General features: G+C 29.1%; 1 protein-coding gene across 2 annotated transcripts in view; it reads right to left on the bottom strand.

Annotated features, from left to right (window-relative positions):
• mesh (sushi domain containing 2 mesh) overlaps nucleotides 1-18,050 on the bottom strand; it is a 29,012-nt gene that overhangs the window by 8,582 nt on the left and 2,380 nt on the right. For both annotated transcript variants that reach the window (XM_014421068.3, XM_014421067.2), the window contains exons 2-20: nucleotides 16,879-17,105; nucleotides 15,265-15,452; nucleotides 13,647-13,824; nucleotides 11,558-11,695; nucleotides 9,894-10,062; nucleotides 9,273-9,384; nucleotides 8,879-9,024; nucleotides 7,637-7,830; nucleotides 7,406-7,551; nucleotides 7,052-7,333; nucleotides 6,736-6,868; nucleotides 5,425-5,572; nucleotides 5,011-5,199; nucleotides 4,795-4,932; nucleotides 4,513-4,649; nucleotides 4,290-4,422; nucleotides 3,278-3,419; nucleotides 2,695-2,846; nucleotides 1,352-1,531 (exon numbers count right to left, since the gene is read on the bottom strand). In XM_014421068.3, coding sequence (XP_014276554.1) covers nucleotides 1,352-1,531; nucleotides 2,695-2,846; nucleotides 3,278-3,419; nucleotides 4,290-4,422; nucleotides 4,513-4,649; nucleotides 4,795-4,932; nucleotides 5,011-5,199; nucleotides 5,425-5,572; nucleotides 6,736-6,868; nucleotides 7,052-7,333; nucleotides 7,406-7,551; nucleotides 7,637-7,830; nucleotides 8,879-9,024; nucleotides 9,273-9,384; nucleotides 9,894-10,062; nucleotides 11,558-11,695; nucleotides 13,647-13,824; nucleotides 15,265-15,452; nucleotides 16,879-17,105 — 3,132 coding nt within the window. The remainder of the gene's footprint in view (nucleotides 1-1,351; nucleotides 1,532-2,694; nucleotides 2,847-3,277; nucleotides 3,420-4,289; nucleotides 4,423-4,512; nucleotides 4,650-4,794; nucleotides 4,933-5,010; nucleotides 5,200-5,424; nucleotides 5,573-6,735; nucleotides 6,869-7,051; nucleotides 7,334-7,405; nucleotides 7,552-7,636; nucleotides 7,831-8,878; nucleotides 9,025-9,272; nucleotides 9,385-9,893; nucleotides 10,063-11,557; nucleotides 11,696-13,646; nucleotides 13,825-15,264; nucleotides 15,453-16,878; nucleotides 17,106-18,050) is intronic.

Here is an 18,050-nt window from a genome sequence, read left to right on the forward strand (position 1 = left end):
GAATAACAAATTTAACTTAAATTGGGATAGTGTAATATGTTAACTATATTGTTGGCTGATTTGTATGTAGGTATAAAACCAACTGGTTATTATATATCATCATATATATGGGTCATTCAAATATAAAGAAGAGTGTTGAGCTAATATTTTGGGGTTAATGCAGGCAAAGTTTGGTGAAAATATACTTTCAGAGGAAAGAACTTCTTTTAAGATGGAAGCTGAACTCTAGGATCGCTAGCTAAGGACAAGTTTAATAAAAAAACTATATTTAACCTATTATTTTGCTGAATTTCATTCATAAACAGTGAATTGTTAATACTGTTTATTGCAACACTATCTCAGATCATGCGAAAGCCTCTTATTGAAATCATAGCCAGAAACATCTGTCAAGGAGAGCATTTTGCTATACCAAAACCCCCTACCCCATGATCTACCTATAAACGTGTCTAAAGCCTGATTAAGAAACCTTTGAAAACCCACCATATAGTCCTGATTTGAAACTTTCACATATTTGGACTAATAAAAGAGGCTGAGTGCAAGAAGGGTTTTGTATATCACTGGTTCAAGGAACAGCCCCATTTTCTTTTTATGGTGAAGAAATAGAAAAAAAATCTGATTCAATGAAAACAATTTTTCAACAAGGAGAGGGATTATGTTAGACATGATATTATTTTGGTTAACCATTTACTTATATTAATACATTTTTTAAAAAACAGATTCTTGTTTATATTTGAATGTCTCTTGTATATTGAAATTGTAATCTTTTTTGAGGATTTTTTGTTAATAGGATATATTATTTGAAATATTGTTTTTAATTCAGTGGGGAAAATTATTAATGATATATGGTCACTAAATAATTCAAGTATGTATTATCAGTTAATTCATAAAATATTCATATAAACAATGTTCTTTTTTTAGTGATACAATGAAGAAGTAATTTTTTTTTTTGTAGTTTGACAAATTTTAAATATATTACCTTAGATGAAAGATGTTTTGACATTACTATACCTTTATAATATTTTTTTTTTAAATTTAATCTGAAATATAATTTTGAGAATGATTTATTTCAAGCATCATAAAATTCATTAAAAAATTATAGCAATACAATGTGGTAGTTTAATCATATTGTTGAGAAAGCAACCAAAGAGGTTATTTAGAAAACCATGTACTCAATAAATGTGTGATTTTTAAAATCTTCAAGAGATGATAAATTTAATATTTAAAAAGTGTTGATAAAAATATTAGAACCTTTTATTAATGATTACTTGAATATTTTATATTATATATCTGTCTTTCAAATATATGATTATATATAGATTATTTAATAATTCATAATATTTTATTTACTTACGCAGACATTCAGTATATCCATAATCAAAAGACCATCTGCCACTAGAAGAACATGTTCGCCTTTGATCACCCACCAAAATAAATCCTTGATCACATTCAAATATCACCTTAGAATCAGGAACAAAGAAAAAATTGGATTTTCGTCCAAATCTTGGTGTTTCCAACACTCCACAAGACAAAACTAAAGACAGAAATACATTTGTTTTTATAATTGGGAATGTATCTTATGTTATGATAAAATTATGGCAATTAAAAGACTTTATGTAACTTTGGATGATGAATAGTGACAGTGCTCCTGGCAGAGAACTTAAAAAATTTCAGTAACTGAACTAAAAAAAAAAATTAATAATAGATTGATTGATTCATTACAACTTCAGAAATTTAAAAAATAACATTCTTTTGGCTAAATTCTGTGGTATAAATGGTAAAGAAAATACATGAAAATCAACAACAAATTGTGAACCAAATTTACTTTATGAATTTAACACAAATAGTAGTTTTTATTACAAAATGTGTGAGCACAGTGAACTTCCCCTATCATCCAAACCTTGCTAATCTAGACTAATCCATACTTCAAAACAACGCTTTAAAAATAATAAATTAATAAATAAAATTGAAGATTTGATTTTATATATGTAGTACATAGATACTTACGTTCAATAAACCCATATTATCAACACTAGGTGCTGACGCTTAAATAATCTAGTCAAAAATACCAACTACTTTTATTTGAAATAAAATTTGAGTTATTTATCAAAATTTGGAAGCATATGTATTTTATCAATTTATTTATTAATGGATATAATTAACCTTTTTATTAAATTAATCTTTGGTACGAAATTATATTGTTAATACAATGGTAGTTCACACTATTGAAAGACAATTATGAGTTTCAAGAAAATATATACCTTCAAACAAACCGATTGTTTTCTAAGAAACATTTTATTAGATTTTCAATACTTTCCACCTCGCTTTGGGTATTTCTTAGTAAGCAACATCATTACCAACTTTTCTATTTATAGTCCTATCAGTTATTAACATTTTGTTAACAAACAACAACTAAAAGATTTAGATTATTTCACAAGAAACTAGTTGAAAAATACATTTTCTAAATAATGATTAATTATAATCAAAATATTTTTATGTGAATGCATTTATGATTTTTGTTTTTAAATTTTCTTTTGTTATTTATGAAGTGATCATTTTTTTCCCATTCAGTAATCCAAATTTTTAGCTAATCCAAACACCCTTGATTTTATTAGTTCAGATTAGCAAGAGTCCACAGTATATAATTTAATGTTGATTAATATGAATGACTAATATTAACTATTTAATAGATATTACCTCTGTCTTTATTGGTTTGTCTTAGTGAAGTATATTCGCTGTAATAATTTAGAGTATAAAAGGCCATTTCTCTGTTCAAAGTGACAGCATAATCATATCTGCATTGGTAAGATTCACCACAAAGAGCTAGAGCTTGTTGTATATCTTTTGTCCTGAAATAATCACAAATATTATCTCATTAATAGATGCATAATGGTCAAAGTTTTTAATTGTTTCAGCAATCTGTTTATATAAATATTTTAAATTAAGGCTGATTTGAAAAAAAAAATTCAAGAATTTGCTATCTCTCTCTTAAATGTATATGATGAGGAACAAACCAAGGGTAGCAGCAGATGGGTGTTTTGCTTCTGGCTCCACTTACTGAGGGAGCTAAATGAATAGGATAATTTATTAACTGACAAAAAATTATGTTATTTATTTTTTTTTTTGGAGAGTTGAAGTCTCAAATGTAAATTTGCCACATACTCCAAGTAAACAGTTTACCTATGCTAGAACATACAATATTGTATATAGGGAGATGGTCAGGGTTGCGGTCAAAAGAGAAATAAAAATAGTTATTATAATATACAATATTGTATCTTACCTGTTTGGAGGTATAATTTCTTGAGGGGTTGATTTCCATACAGGGACAAACGTTCTATTCAAATAATAACTCGAAGTTCTTCCATACTCCCTCAAAAAGAGAGGTTCTCCTTTATTGGGTTCAACGTTATCCTCCAATCTCCCTAAAACAAAACAAAAATATAAATATACCTGAGATACAAATAAGTCTACAATTATTAAGCTACTGATACACCATTACTTATTGCCCTTAATTACTATGGATTGTTATGTTTAACATTACAAATAGATTATTTCCCTTAGTATAGTGGATTTAATCATAATTAAAAAAGTCTCAGCAAAAATTGGACAAGTCAATGATTTAGCTGTTGATTGTGGATTAGGAAGCTAATATTTAAATATAAGTAATTACATTCTCCACAAACTGTTGAGAAAATGGCACAATGGCTATTAGAAAAAACAAAACAAATTGAATTAAATATGGCATTGTTGATCTTAGAAATGCATTAAAATGGCTAAAAAGCATTTCAGCATTAGTATCTTATTTATATATATATATATATATATATATGTGTGTATATATATCTTGATATATTGCTAATATCCAGAATTATAATATAAAACTATTCCAAAAAATTTTTTTCCCTTTGGAGTGTACCCATACTGCTTTATCCTTCTGGATAAGTCAATGGGTGGAGTATTTTATGTTTCATTAAATATTTTGTTATTTTAGTTAAATTCATTTATTTACACTTTTTTATGTACTTGTACATATTTTTAGAAATAATTTTTACAAATATTAATTCTCAAAAGAAATCTCATGTATAATCTTCCAATAACTTGAATATTTGTGGTAAGGACAAATAAAAAGATAAATTAACCTTTTGACTTTTGACTTCTTTTTGCCTCAAAATTGGTATTGATCATTAATAGACTATTTAAAACGCCATAAATTTAATATAAATATAAATCCTTAAAGGTATACAATTTTTATATTATAATTATTACTGATTTATTGATTATAGGGTACATACAAAAAATTGCAAATTCCTTGTGTATTCTCTCCAAATCATTTAGGCTGTCAGCACTGACCACAGTTCCATCTGGTAGAGTGAAATCGTTGGAGGGATCAAAACTCCAATTTCCGAACAGACCCCTTGTTCTGTTCTAAACATTCCATAAAGCATAAATTAAGGAACAATTATTATTTCATTTCTGTTTTGGATAAAGCATTGTCAAATACATAAAACTGCTTACTATATATTCCCAAGGCAAATAAACCCTCGCAGCCATGTATCCTTTATTTTCAACAACTTCTACTCCAACACCTGATTGAAACATGATAACAATTTCGGACTGATTCAGTATGTGTGAAGGCTGATAAACTGTGACTCCTAAAAAAAAAAATTATTTTTATTATAAGATAATTTATTGTATTTTTGTCACAATGTAGCCAGAAATATTCACTAAACCACACAAAAAAAATTTGCTAAGTTTAGATTAAAAATATTAGAGATCTTTTTATTTGCTATCTCAAACCTGTGAAGTGCTGTACACGAAGAGCTGGCCGGTCAAAATATATCCTTTTCTTATTTGCAAAAACATCTAGTCTGTACCTCCATTGTGCCTCCTTTGGTCTAAGCCTTATTTCAATGATGCTTGAAGTATTGTCTCTTGCTGAAATAAAACATTTTGCTTATTATTAACATGTCTTATTCAAGTATAATTTAAAATTCAAAATCACTGCACAACAACCTGCTATGGATGTTAACTGTGTTGCTGCCACATCACCGTAAATGTTCTTTCCTACTTGCTCAAACCTTGCCTGAACATCCAACTTAAACTTTTCAGAATCTGTGTGCAGTAGCACAAACTCTCCTTTGCCGTTGAAGGTATATTCCAAACCATCAAATGTAATGAAATGTGGATCTCCAAAAACAGTTGCTATAGAATGAAAAATAAATAAATAAGAAAAATATGGGTATTAAAACAGGTCTAAGTTATTTTTTAATGAAAATATAAAAACCTTCTTTTGTATTTATTGAATCAAAGTCCATTTAATATTCATATTCAAGCCAATATTTTTACTCTTAATAATTACTCATAACTTATTGGTGGTATTTCGGAAAACTAGATATAATGAACATTTTACAATTAAGATATACATACCGATGTAAGGTGATTGGTAACCAACACAGTCCTGTGATGGTCTTCTTTCAAACCTGAAGGTTTCGCAACCGACCGATTGTTCATACTGCCATAAGCAGCAATGGTAAAAGGGTGAGATGTCATGGTACCATTGTGACAGTGTTGGAACCTAAAAATATGTTTATTATTATAAAAAAGAAAAAAAAAACTCCACTGCTAAACCCATGAAGGGTCAGGGGATACTATGTAATTATATACTTTGTAAGGAAGTACTGTTACTAAACCAGCTGCTGTGCAAGGTGGTGATTTGGTCAGATTTTTTCATATTAAGTCTACCTACTTTATGAGGCTTGGTAGACAGGAGGGCTCCTGAACCCACATGGTTGACTCAAGGCTACAGTAACAGAATAAATAATTATCTGTCATAGCCAGATTCGAACCTGCACTCTTGGAGTTAGTGCCTTACCACTGAGCTTCCCCACTCTCACTTGTATGTTGTAATATTGATGATAAGTGTGGGTAAAAAATAATCATCTCCTTGTACAACTGTTGTTCAAGAAACAATACTTCCTTAGAAAGTACTGAATGCCTGACCCCTCATAGGTTATAGTGGTACAGATTTAATTTTTTTATAAGTACAAAATAAAAGTTGATTAGATTTGAAGTAAATAACTTGGAAATTATTTTTTTTAAATTAATCTGTTATAATTTTATTATATTAAACTACATTCTTTGGTTGAAAAATAAAATAATGATAAGAAGGAATGCAAACAAAAGTTTATTTAAAAACATTCAAAATGTTTCTTCACAGTAGCAGATTCTTTTATTTTTTGAAAATTTAAAGAATACCAAAAAATTCATGACTACAAAAATGGCTGAAATAATTATCAAAGATTGTTCATCGATTAACACATGAGTAAAGAGAAGTACATATAATTCAGTTATAATTTAATTTGGTATGATAGGAAAAATCATCTTCAGAGAGTGTGCTGTTGTAAAATAATAATGGGGATTTTGAACAATGTCACCAGAGGAGATGTCCCCAGATTTCTGTCATCAGGGGAGAATATAGATTCAAATGTTTTTAAAATTAATCACTTTCAAAAAGTGTACTGCATGCAGAAGTGTATCTTCGAATTATAAAATTTTACATATTTCCTTTTTGGATGGCCACCATTTTGAAACGCACCTGCTTTTCATTGTTAGACAAGTGCAAATTGAATGCTGAGAGAGATTTTTTTATGGGTGTATGGCAAAAAATTGTCTTCCAATAGGGCATCAAATTTCACATATTACTAACACCCTTAATCTTATTTTATTGTAATATTTTACCTTGTTCGGTTCATTCCATGGCAAGATTCCTAAATTACTAGACCTCTTTGGCGATGAACCCCACTGTTGATCATAAGAAAGCATCAAATAATTGTTTTTGTCATAACAGCATTGCTGTTCAGAACCTTCTTGCCTAATTAGAAAAAAAAATTAAAATAAAATCATATCTATATTCAACTAAATTATTTATTGTCACCTGAGTACGTTGTATATTTAGTTAAACAATTTTTGAAAGAATAATAAGGCTTTGACAAAAAATCATACTTTTAATTTCAAATTACAAGTCATAACCATTAAGGGATATATGTATATTCACCTGGGAGCTCCAGTTTTTACGCAGTGCCTGGCGCCTTCGTGATAGAAACAGTGAGGGTTGGCATCCATATCGCAGTCAAAATCTGGCATGAACCTTCCCTTGTCAGCAAGGGCGTGTTCCAGTTTACAAGGACATATGCTCAGTTCTGCAGGGAAGTTCTTCAAATATCGGTCGTTCATAATCCAAGTGTTACATTTCCCTTCCGGCCAATTGGAACCTAGTTGTCTTTCCCATTGTGCAGCGAAGTACCAACCCAAAGGTATTGGTTTGCTCCAGATGACTCTAAAAGCATAATCATTGTTAATATTAAAGTTAACAGGAAACTAATTCTATATAATAGCCATTAGAACTTACGGTGTTACTCTGAGTCCATTGTATTCCGTTGAGGACGTCAGGTTGATTTGTATGAATCCGAAACTCATATCAGTGAATAAACGATTATCACGATTTTTATAAGTTGCTGGTATGATTGTGTACAAGCCATTATTTGGAACGCCGATCTATAAAAAAAAAAAATGCTAATTTGATATCAATTATTGCCGAAAACATTAACTTTATAGAGTAATTATGAACAAAATATATTACATCTAGAGAATCTATATAAAGCAGCTGAGGGCGAATCGATTGTTCCCTGTAACCCCAAATTGAGATTTGAACTGGAGCAGCTAAGTTTGAAGTCAAGTTATATTGATTCCATGTTATTCTGACTTCTGGAGGATATTTTTGATGGACACTGTCGTCAGCGAAAGATATTTTTTCAGCGGCTGTCGCTGGTGTTTCTGAAATGTTGTTTATTAATTATTAAAAAAAACCTTATAATTATACATATACTATATTTAATTAAACCCTGTAGAAACAAAAAAAAGACAAGGAAGAAAATGTTGCGTTAATAAAACTTTATAAAAACATTTCCCTTATCATGAAAATAAACAATCAAAAGAGTCCATAAATATTTCTATGGTAGAGGGATGTTTTAAGAAATATTTGTTTGGGTACAAGTGACGCAAGTTTCTAGACAATTTTTTTTTAATTGAATCTAATTACAACAAAACCGTAATAAAAAAAGATATGCTTTATTTTAGATAAAAAATTACATATTACTATAATTAATTATACCGTTTTGGTACGGACAGGAAAAATAAATGATAAAAGTTTCTGAACAACTTAAATTAATAAGAAAACATTAAGTAATAAAATAAGTTATTGCCAGTAAAACGTAACAATATTAATATATAGTTGACATAAAAAAGTAGTAAAACGGAATTGATATTGAAAATTATTTTGAAGCACTTGGAGAAAAATAAGGAGTACCAATGAACAGAGCCCCACTATATTTCTAGGGCTCTCTAATTTCTGTGATGCATAAATTGAGAAGAACATTGCTTCAAGAAATATTGTGGAGTCTATCACTAATGTTGATATAAAGTGATGTACTTAAAAAGGAGACTTATAAGATGTAATTCAAGATTTTTTTAATAATAAAAAAATAAATATACCTCTAGTAAATTTCTATTTTTTTTTTTTTTGTCTGTTATTTTTCAAATATTAAATAAATTGATTTATTTAACTAGTACGTTGTTTATTACTGTTAGTGACAAAAAGTTGTTCAGAAAACAAATACTGTAATCTGGAGGACACTCCTATCTAAAAGTGCTTCCTTATTTTACAGTTTTGGTGAATACAAGCTACACTTCAATTCTCGTATTCACCATATTGGGAAATGATTATATTATCCAACTAAGACCGTTAGTAATTATAGTATACTAATTACAAAGACTGCCTATGTCAAGTATTAAAAAACAGTGACCACAAGTTTGCAAGTATTACCAATGAAATATTGTCCTTTCCAAACGTATTTTCCATCATCAATGGCGATGTCAAACAAAATGTAGCCTTCTGCCATGATGAAAGGTTGAACACAAATGGCTCTATTTCTGTCAACAACAGTCCCGTACACAGCTTTCATGTCAAATCTGAAAAGAAGGACGGTTTAGCTATGAAAAATCTTGAAGAAAGCTAGGAAATCTAATTCAAAAAGAAATATTTTTTTTTTTGTGATAGGGTTTTCAGCTGCTTCTGTAAGGCATTAGAAAAGTTTATTCTATTAATCGTGTTCTTCTGAAGTTAAAATGTGTGTTCATTAATTTTGTTCATTATATTAGCAAGGAATGAAACTGTTTTTATATACATAATCGATTGTTCCTAATAATGTAATATATACCTGCATACAATCTTCATATTCGGTTCAAAACAAGGTCCTGTTATATTGACAATGGTACCACCAAGCATGTTGCCGCTTTCAGGTGCGAATGTGAGGGGCAAACTTGCTCCAGCTATAATATTGAGACAAATACACTTTTTTCTATTATTGTAATAAAATAAATAAATAGAAAATAAAAATTGGATAAAAAATATTCAAACTGCAATATTGCATAATTATTCTGAATGAAAATTTTTATTTACATATCTGTACTCAGATGGCCTACTATTATGAACCACATTTTCATTTTTAAAAAAATATATAAAGGATTTCCCCATCCTGATGTCTCCTTCGTCAATGCCAACGTAGTAAAAAAAAAAAATAAAAATAATCGTAACAAATTCTAACATGTTTATTCAACTTCACAGAGTTTAAGCAAGATTTTACGTTTTTAATTTGCAATTTCAAAGAGTATTGTGCCATCTCACCACAGATATAATAATTTTAAATGTACCCATGGATAGATATATTTATGTTTTTGGAGGGGGGAGGGATGTGAGCCGTGTAGCTAAAATCAGACTATATTCTAATAAATCGATAAACACGATAAAATAGGAGGTATTAAATAAAAATAAAGCTAACCAATATCCTTGTTACAAGTTCCAGGGAGAATATTTTCATCAATTCTAAAAATGTGCCTTCCAGGGAAACCATTAGCCCAACCACGGGCTGTCAAATCTCTGATTGTAGATGCCTGTGAATATGGTCTGTATTCATAATTCCTCGTGCCATTGCCAGCATTAAATCCAACCTGTAATATTGTTTATAAAATAGTTATTTTAATTTATCATAAATCCTTGAACAAAAAAGATAAAAGATAAATTTTAGAGGTCAAAAAGAAAGTTAACTAGATCTCTTTTTTTTCTAAAAAAAGAAAACAGATTCAATATAATATTAATATTAACATAAATCATAAAACCCTGAATAAATGCTGTAAACATTAAATAAATTCAAAAAAATATATTTTAACTTTTCAATTTGGAGAATCCAGTACAACAACTTTATGCTAATTTTTTTAAAAATATTTCTTTTTTAGTTTGTTAGAAACCAACGGTTACTGATTGTTATAAATAGAAAGCCACGTAATCGCGTGTTGACCAACTGTTATTCAAAATTTGTCATCTTTCAAAGACTGAATAACATTACTTACAATATTTTATAATAATAAGGATGTGAATAATATTTTAATATAATAAGGAGCAGTACTTTCACAACATCCTATCCCAAGCACCAGATCCTAAATCTAAATGGAAAATCCTTAAGAACCTGTCCGTTATCATTCCTAAATCCTGTCCATATTACCCAGTTGTTCCAGACGAGCTTAATACTTTCTTTGTTGCTCCTCCTCCTTCAACAACCTTGGTGTTTTTCTATTCCAAGTTCTTAACATCAAAAAACCTACCTATATCCTAGATCTCCTCACTCTTCGTTCATCCATCCACTCATTAAACACCAGATCCCATCCGAATGATTTATATATGCCCTCCTATAGAACCTCCTTCTTTAGCAAATCCTTCGTCATACGTGCAACCTCCCTCTGGAATTCTCTTCCCATCTCCATTCGCCAGTCCTCATCCATTCTCTCCTTTACAACACCTATTCCTTCATTTATTGAATAACCAAACCTCCACATCTTTGTAATAAAATAAATAGGCAGGTATTGATTAACATTATAAACAGTAGTAAAGGCAATATACCAATGTAATTTCATTCTACTATCTGAAAATTTGTAAACGCTCGCCAGATAAAAATCTCACTATATGAACCATGTAATTATTCTTAGGGGACATATGTCTCAGAATAAAGTTATTTTTTCATTTCATTTCATTTTGTCATTTTACCGCATATATTCAAACCCGCTTTTGCCTCCATTTTGGTGACCATAAAATAATATATATTCCAGTGAAAACAACTTTTTATTACATCAGGTGGATTTAAAAAACATAATAATAATATATTTTTAAATAATAGCAACCTGATAAGGTATCTACGATATTGAAAATAGCCAAGGAAAAATTGAATCTTAGTTGAACTAAAAAGATGAATAAAATTTAATTCATAATAATCTTTTTATCAAAAGTATTTAGAATACTATTTTAAATCTGGGTGTAGCATCTCGAGTGGTTTATCAGTTCACTGATGTAATGCAACCCGATATAAGGATCAACCACTAAAAATAAAATATATATATATATATCCGACCATGGTAACAAAATGTTGATAACGAATTTCTGATGCTGACTTACATAGGCCGGAACACCACCTTCTCCTCCGACTGTGTCTCCACGTGCTTCAGTGTGTGTAGTCCATTTGATTTGAACGTAATTGAATATGGCATAAGTGAACACTTCGTCGGTTGCAAGAACCATCTGAAATGTGTTTGTCTGAAAAAAAAAAATAATTATTTTTTCAAAATGATTCCTTCCTATTTTACGCAAACGAGTTATGGATTTAATAGCGAATACTTCCTTTTTATGTGTTTCTTAATTTCAAAATAAACAAAATAAGTTTTCATTTATACAGTATATGCAGAAAAAAGAGAACGAAAAATAAATAAATAAAAATAATGTTAATGATAAAGAGTACTCACAGAAGTAAAATAATAATAAAATAACATAATGTAAATAAAATCATAATATGTATAAGCAAAAACGTAATAAAATAACTACAAAATAATTTATGTGCAAGATTAAGAAAATTACATATAAGCAACGATAAAATAAATATACATTCACACCTATATTCAATATTTACATTCAGCTTTGGGAACTCCCAACCAAATCTTGTCATCCTTGTATATAAGGCAAATCATGGGTCCAAAAGATCCCAGCGCTTCTCGACCAGCCGCGTTACTGATATAAAACTTCGATTGGGTTATGATCCAATTCCGAACAGAGAAGAAGTAAATTTTCTTTCAATGAACTTTTAATTAAATTTCTATTGAGCCTTTACATTGTATTATTGGCTGAAATTAAATCTAACTAAATTTACATCAAATTTGTTCTAATCATTGTTCTTGTAGAACAAATATTTTTGAATATATTTCACAAAATGGTAGGCTATTGCGAATCTTTTTTGGATTATGGGAGAAAATAGTCAATATTTTAAAAAAAGTTATATTTTGGAACGTAATGGTAGTACTAAGTTGATTTCAGTTTCGAATTGAATAAAATTTTATCGACTTTAAAACCAAATTATTCAACAAAGTTATTCTACCATGTGCATAGTTATCAAGCAACAATTGAAAAAGTTCTCTAATTCGCTTAAAATTTGAAATATAGTTCAATTGTAGTTTATACAATAGCAATCTTCATGTTGTGCAACCATTTTTTTCATTTATTGCTTAGGTAAAACTTATTGAAATTTTAAATTTAGAACCCAGAAACATATAATTCCTGTTTTCCAATGTAATTCATCATTTTAGGTAGATTTCAACTAATTTCAGCCCACTAGACAATATTTACCCTAGAACTCCTGAAATTGACTGTTCATCAAAAACATTGAAAAGTGCACTAAGAGAGAAAAATGGAAAAAATAAAATGTTTTTTTCATAAAAAAAAGGGTAAGTATGAAATGAAAACCAGACATATAGAATACGAAGTTAGTTGGACTCAAATCTAACGGTTAACGGTTCAAGGGATAACTGTTAAGATCTAAAAATAATAACTGCGTATTATATAAATTCTGTTTTTATTTAATATTCAACCTTTTTAACAAAATTGTTTAAAATTTATTTCAGTAATTTGTGATATTTTTTTTTGAAAAACACTGACAATTATGGGAGACAGAATTTTTTATAATACGACAGATCCCAGCCCCTTCTGTAATACGGTTTAAATTAATTATGACTCAAAGATTACTAAATGAGGAAGTTTTTCAAAAGGTGGGGAATCTTTAGCCCTGTAGGAGACTGGTAAAAGAAAAAAATAATTTATAATTTTCTAAAAACAGAACCTAACCTTATTTAGCCGCTTGAAAGCCCCCTTAAAATGATTTTAAGAAAATTTAAATTAATATTTTTGTAGCCATCGCTTACTATACTATAAAAATTGTTACTAAAAAAAAAAAAAAAAAAAAAAGTTGTTTAATATTAATTTAAAATTATATTATACTCCTTGCCTGTTCGAAATTTCACCTTAGTCTTAAGGAATATTTCAGTTACATATTAGGTCTTCTATCACTACTTAAATTTTGGACATCATTTAAGGTATATCCAGTATAGTTGTATTACATTCTAATAAATTTAACAATAAGGAAAATATTATTTGAATATTTTGATTAATTAAGTTAAGTACTTAGATGAAGTATAAAAAAAAAAAATTAATAACAACTTACTTTTTGTACTGAGTTTTCAATACCACCGGCAAATGAAACATTCTTCCAGGTGATGATTACAGCATGCTTTGGTTCAAAAGAGTCGGAGCCGACGACACTCTCTCGAATGTCCCACCTCAGCCTCTCTCTCACTTCGACTCCGAATTTGTCTTTTCGTGACATCAAGTCCCTTTCCATTCTATTTCAAAGTTCATTAATGAATTATGAAACTTCTCGCAACTGATTTAAACATATCACACAGAAATTGAACATAGTTTCAGTTAAATGTTTTTAGATGAATGGAATATGGTCCGGGTGCGGTAAAAAAAACAAACTCAAATAGTAAATAATTATACTATTTTATTGAGCCAACGTTTCGCCCCACGTTGCTGGGCTTCGTCAGGGCTGTTTTGACGGCAGTCAAAGACAGTGTGAGAGAGTGAGTGTACATTTACTATTTGAGTTTTTTTTTACCGCACCCGGACCATATTCCATTCATCTATACACACGGTCAATCAATAATCTTCCATTAAATGTTTTTAATTTTTAAAAGTAATTAGATTTCGAAACACGTCTTTATAAAATCTCTCTCTTACAGGAAAAGTGAGGAACTTAATATGACATTTGTAGCAGTTATCTTTAATGTATAAGTTCCTTATCAAAGCACATTGGGACGAATTAAAAATAAATTTCATAGAGTATATTATCTGTTTTTCAGTACTAATAAAAATGTTAAATGTTTAATTATCTCAGATAAACAAAATTAGATGACTCTAAATGAATATTGGTATGATATTTTTTGAAAATTTGGTTTTTAGCTCTGTTGAACTATTTCAATGAGCACATGACCTAATTGATATTAAATATCAATTCAATAATAAAAAAAAATATATCAAATCGTTTTTAAGAAAATCAGTAAAGTAAAATGAAACTTTCAGCTACTCGATTTTCTCGAAAATGTTGATTTAACATCGCAGGCATGACCTGCATTAAATATGTAATTCCAGTTTTTGTGTTAGGCTATTCATAAACACACCATTTTGCGAAACTCGGCTATTTCCACTTCGAGTACCTTAAAAGGTATATTTTCGTGAAAAGATCTGGAATTCGAAGTTTTTTACAATTCTACCCCTGACTATATATTCCATTTTTAAGTAAGTGAAATTATTATGTAGGGACCAATATTACTTTTTTTATTTCATTGATTATTATAAAACATAATACACTACAGACCTCATAATATCCTCCAATAGGCCTTGCACAAGGACATTCACGGCTCGGTAAGATATTTCTCATTACTAGTATTTTATTGGAAGATATAATGATCATAACTATTAATAAATATGTAACATTGGAACAGAAAATAACTCATATTTAACGCTATCATATAATTGAGAATAAACACGATTTATAATATGAAATACATATAATTATAATAAATTTTTAAAATGGAATAATTTGTTTTCATATTACAAAAAAGATTATAAACGATTAAGTTTACTACTAATTGTAGTTATTAAATATGTTTTGCCTTTGTGGTTGGATTGTCTAGGAAATATTTCATAATATACCAATATGAGATTGCATTGGCCCCTTGAACGAAAAAATAAAATAAAAATGATAAAATAAATTATGATACCTGAAATAAACTCCTGGTTCTCTCTGGTCGACATCATTGATACCCAATTGACCGATCCTGCACTTACTGTAGAAAATTCCAATGAATGAAGGATCATTTTTTTTAGGCCATTCTACTGTCGGGAAAGTGAGAGGGTAACTATATTGTTCTGGAGGGTCACTGAATTCCAAATAGCCGTTTAGTGAAACCTAAAAAAAACAACATTATAATTGAATAAAAAATCATAAAAAATATATTATTAGCGTCAAGAAACAATTATTTGGATTATTCTATGAATTTTTTTCTTTTTTTTTTTTAAACAATTTTGGTGGCTATAAATACAAAATAAATAATATTGAAACAAAAATCGAACAAACAAAAAATCTTGTGTAGATTTTGAATCTGATTATTGTAAAACACTAGCAATTCATCATTCATGTGCCTGCCCCCTTGAAGATACATGCAAATTTTGTGAACACTATTTTACAAGAATTTTCAACTTATGGAAGGTATTATTCATACTATAATGGCAATATTACAACTCTGACATTCCCTTCTCTAACTATCCCAATCCTAATTTATCTAGTTTAAGAGAAGTAAGGCATTTTCCACTCCAAAAATTGGACTTACTGGTTTCCACATCCACATTAATAGTTCATTTTCTCTTTAGTATTAATTTTCACGTTTGCAGGGAACGCTGAAAGAAATGATTTATCTGGCCGTGATATTAAGCTATAAAAACCAGCAATTGTTTAATTTTTTATTAAGTATGAGTAGTTTTATTAAGTATACTTTTTTTTTTCTTTTTTTTTTTTTATAACAGTACGTAATCCAATTTCCCTACAAGAGCTATCTCAGTATAAAAGTGCCCCTACACGTTTGCCAAACAATGGAAAATTTATAAGGAAAATAGAGTAAATTCAAAATTGAAAAGAACAAGACAAGCATGTGGATATCGAGGTTTGTTGCTTCCTTTGTTTACCAAGCATTTGTAAAACTATTGGATTTACGGTAAATGTGTAGGTACAGCATAAAATGTCACTAATATGGGCATCCAATAGTCAATTTCATGGAGCACTAAATATGCGTCTTCTAGCCTTATTTTGGAATAATTTGAAACTAGGCGAATGTATGGAGGTCAGAGGAATGATATTTTGTACTAAAAGGTGATTTGAGATGATAACGTTTTTTAATGATAACAAGAGACTCTAGACAGTTTGTATGATATAGAAATGATAAATTATCACATTTAGTTTTAAGTAAATATGCCAATCCGAAAAAAAAACCTTATGAAGTGAACAAAAGTTGAAAAGGGTACGTTTGAAGGAAAAAGAAAGATACAAGTACCAAGAATTGTTCAAAATTTTGATCTTAAATTGTGCCAACAGTCCTGTGTTCATTGAGGTCTTATCAGGGACCTAATTCTCATGAATATTAGTTTAGATGAAAAAAAAAAAATTAAGGTCAGATTTTTTTTTCACAAAAAGTAATGTTCTGGAAAATCAACCATGTTTTCATTATTTTTCAATAAATTTTTAGAAAACATTTGCCAGCTCATTTTAATGAAAACCATTAAATCTAAGTTGAGAATCTGAAAAATTTTCTTTTATGTAAAATAAATATCTGGTTACTCACTCTTGTATAATTGAAGCGGAATCCAAAAAACGGCAGTTGAAAATTTAAGTTTTTATTAACTTGTGTAATTGATGGTGTTATATCCTTCTGTAAATCTCCGTAACCGCCTTCCAGGTCTTGGTCGAAGAACCAATACATAAAGTTGGATCTTATCTTCTTTAGCCGATCTTCCGTTATCACATAAGGAATACTCGGTTGGTCAGTGTTAGGAGCCGTTCGATCATCCTCTAAAAAATTTAAATATCATAGAATATATATACATATTAAAACATTCAAAACTATAAAATTTTTAAAACCCTCATAAAGTAAATAAAAGTTGAAAAAGGTACATTTGATTGAAAAAAGAAAGATGGAAGAACCAAGAGTTGATCTTACATAGTTGTTGTTTATTTTATTGAGTAATATACATTTTTTCTCACTTAAGGGTACTGGAAATAAAGATAATACATTATATTTATATCATATTTACTGAGCATTTTAATGTATAATACAAATATTTAAATGCTATGATTCCAAGCAAGGGTATCATAGAATTTAAATTTAAACCCTCCTGGCACGGACTTAGGTCCGCCATGGGATAGCATGCATATTCCCATGAAAGCAGAAAGTTGAATGTGCTCCAGGACTTGATGCCAAAGATCCAATCCTAAAGAATAATATCCCTAAAAATGAAAAGTGGTTTTTAGGGATCTACTACGATTTTCTGGATAAAAGGATACTTGAAAGTGAGATAATTATTTTAGTGCGTGTTTCTATTATATAATAATAAAGATGAAAATTTAGGTCTTTATTATCGTAAACAACAACGTTCATACTTAAAAATTAAAACAACACAATCGCAATTATTATATACATAAACGTTCAGTTTTTTTAGATAACAACACACAAGTTCTTCATAATTAATTGTAATTGATCATATGGCGAGAAGTTTCAAATGGGTTTGCCACTAAAACAAATGTAAAATAATATAACTTTAAATGAATTATAATTAAAAATAGATTTAAAAGAAATATAGTAAAGAAATAAAAATGTTGATAATAATTTCGACAGTGGCAAAACCATTTCAAACACTCTCTTTGCAAAGGTCAACTATTGCCGCTGAAGACGTTAATCTTGTCACCACATCATCTTTAATTCCTCTACAAGAAAGAAGACAGGAATAGCCTCAATCG

The sequence above is a fragment of the Halyomorpha halys genome, unplaced genomic scaffold (assembly GCF_000696795.3).
Source record: "Halyomorpha halys isolate HHAL.00 unplaced genomic scaffold, Hhal_1.1 Scaffold302.1, whole genome shotgun sequence".
NCBI classification, from domain to species: Eukaryota; Metazoa; Arthropoda; class Insecta; order Hemiptera; family Pentatomidae; genus Halyomorpha; species Halyomorpha halys.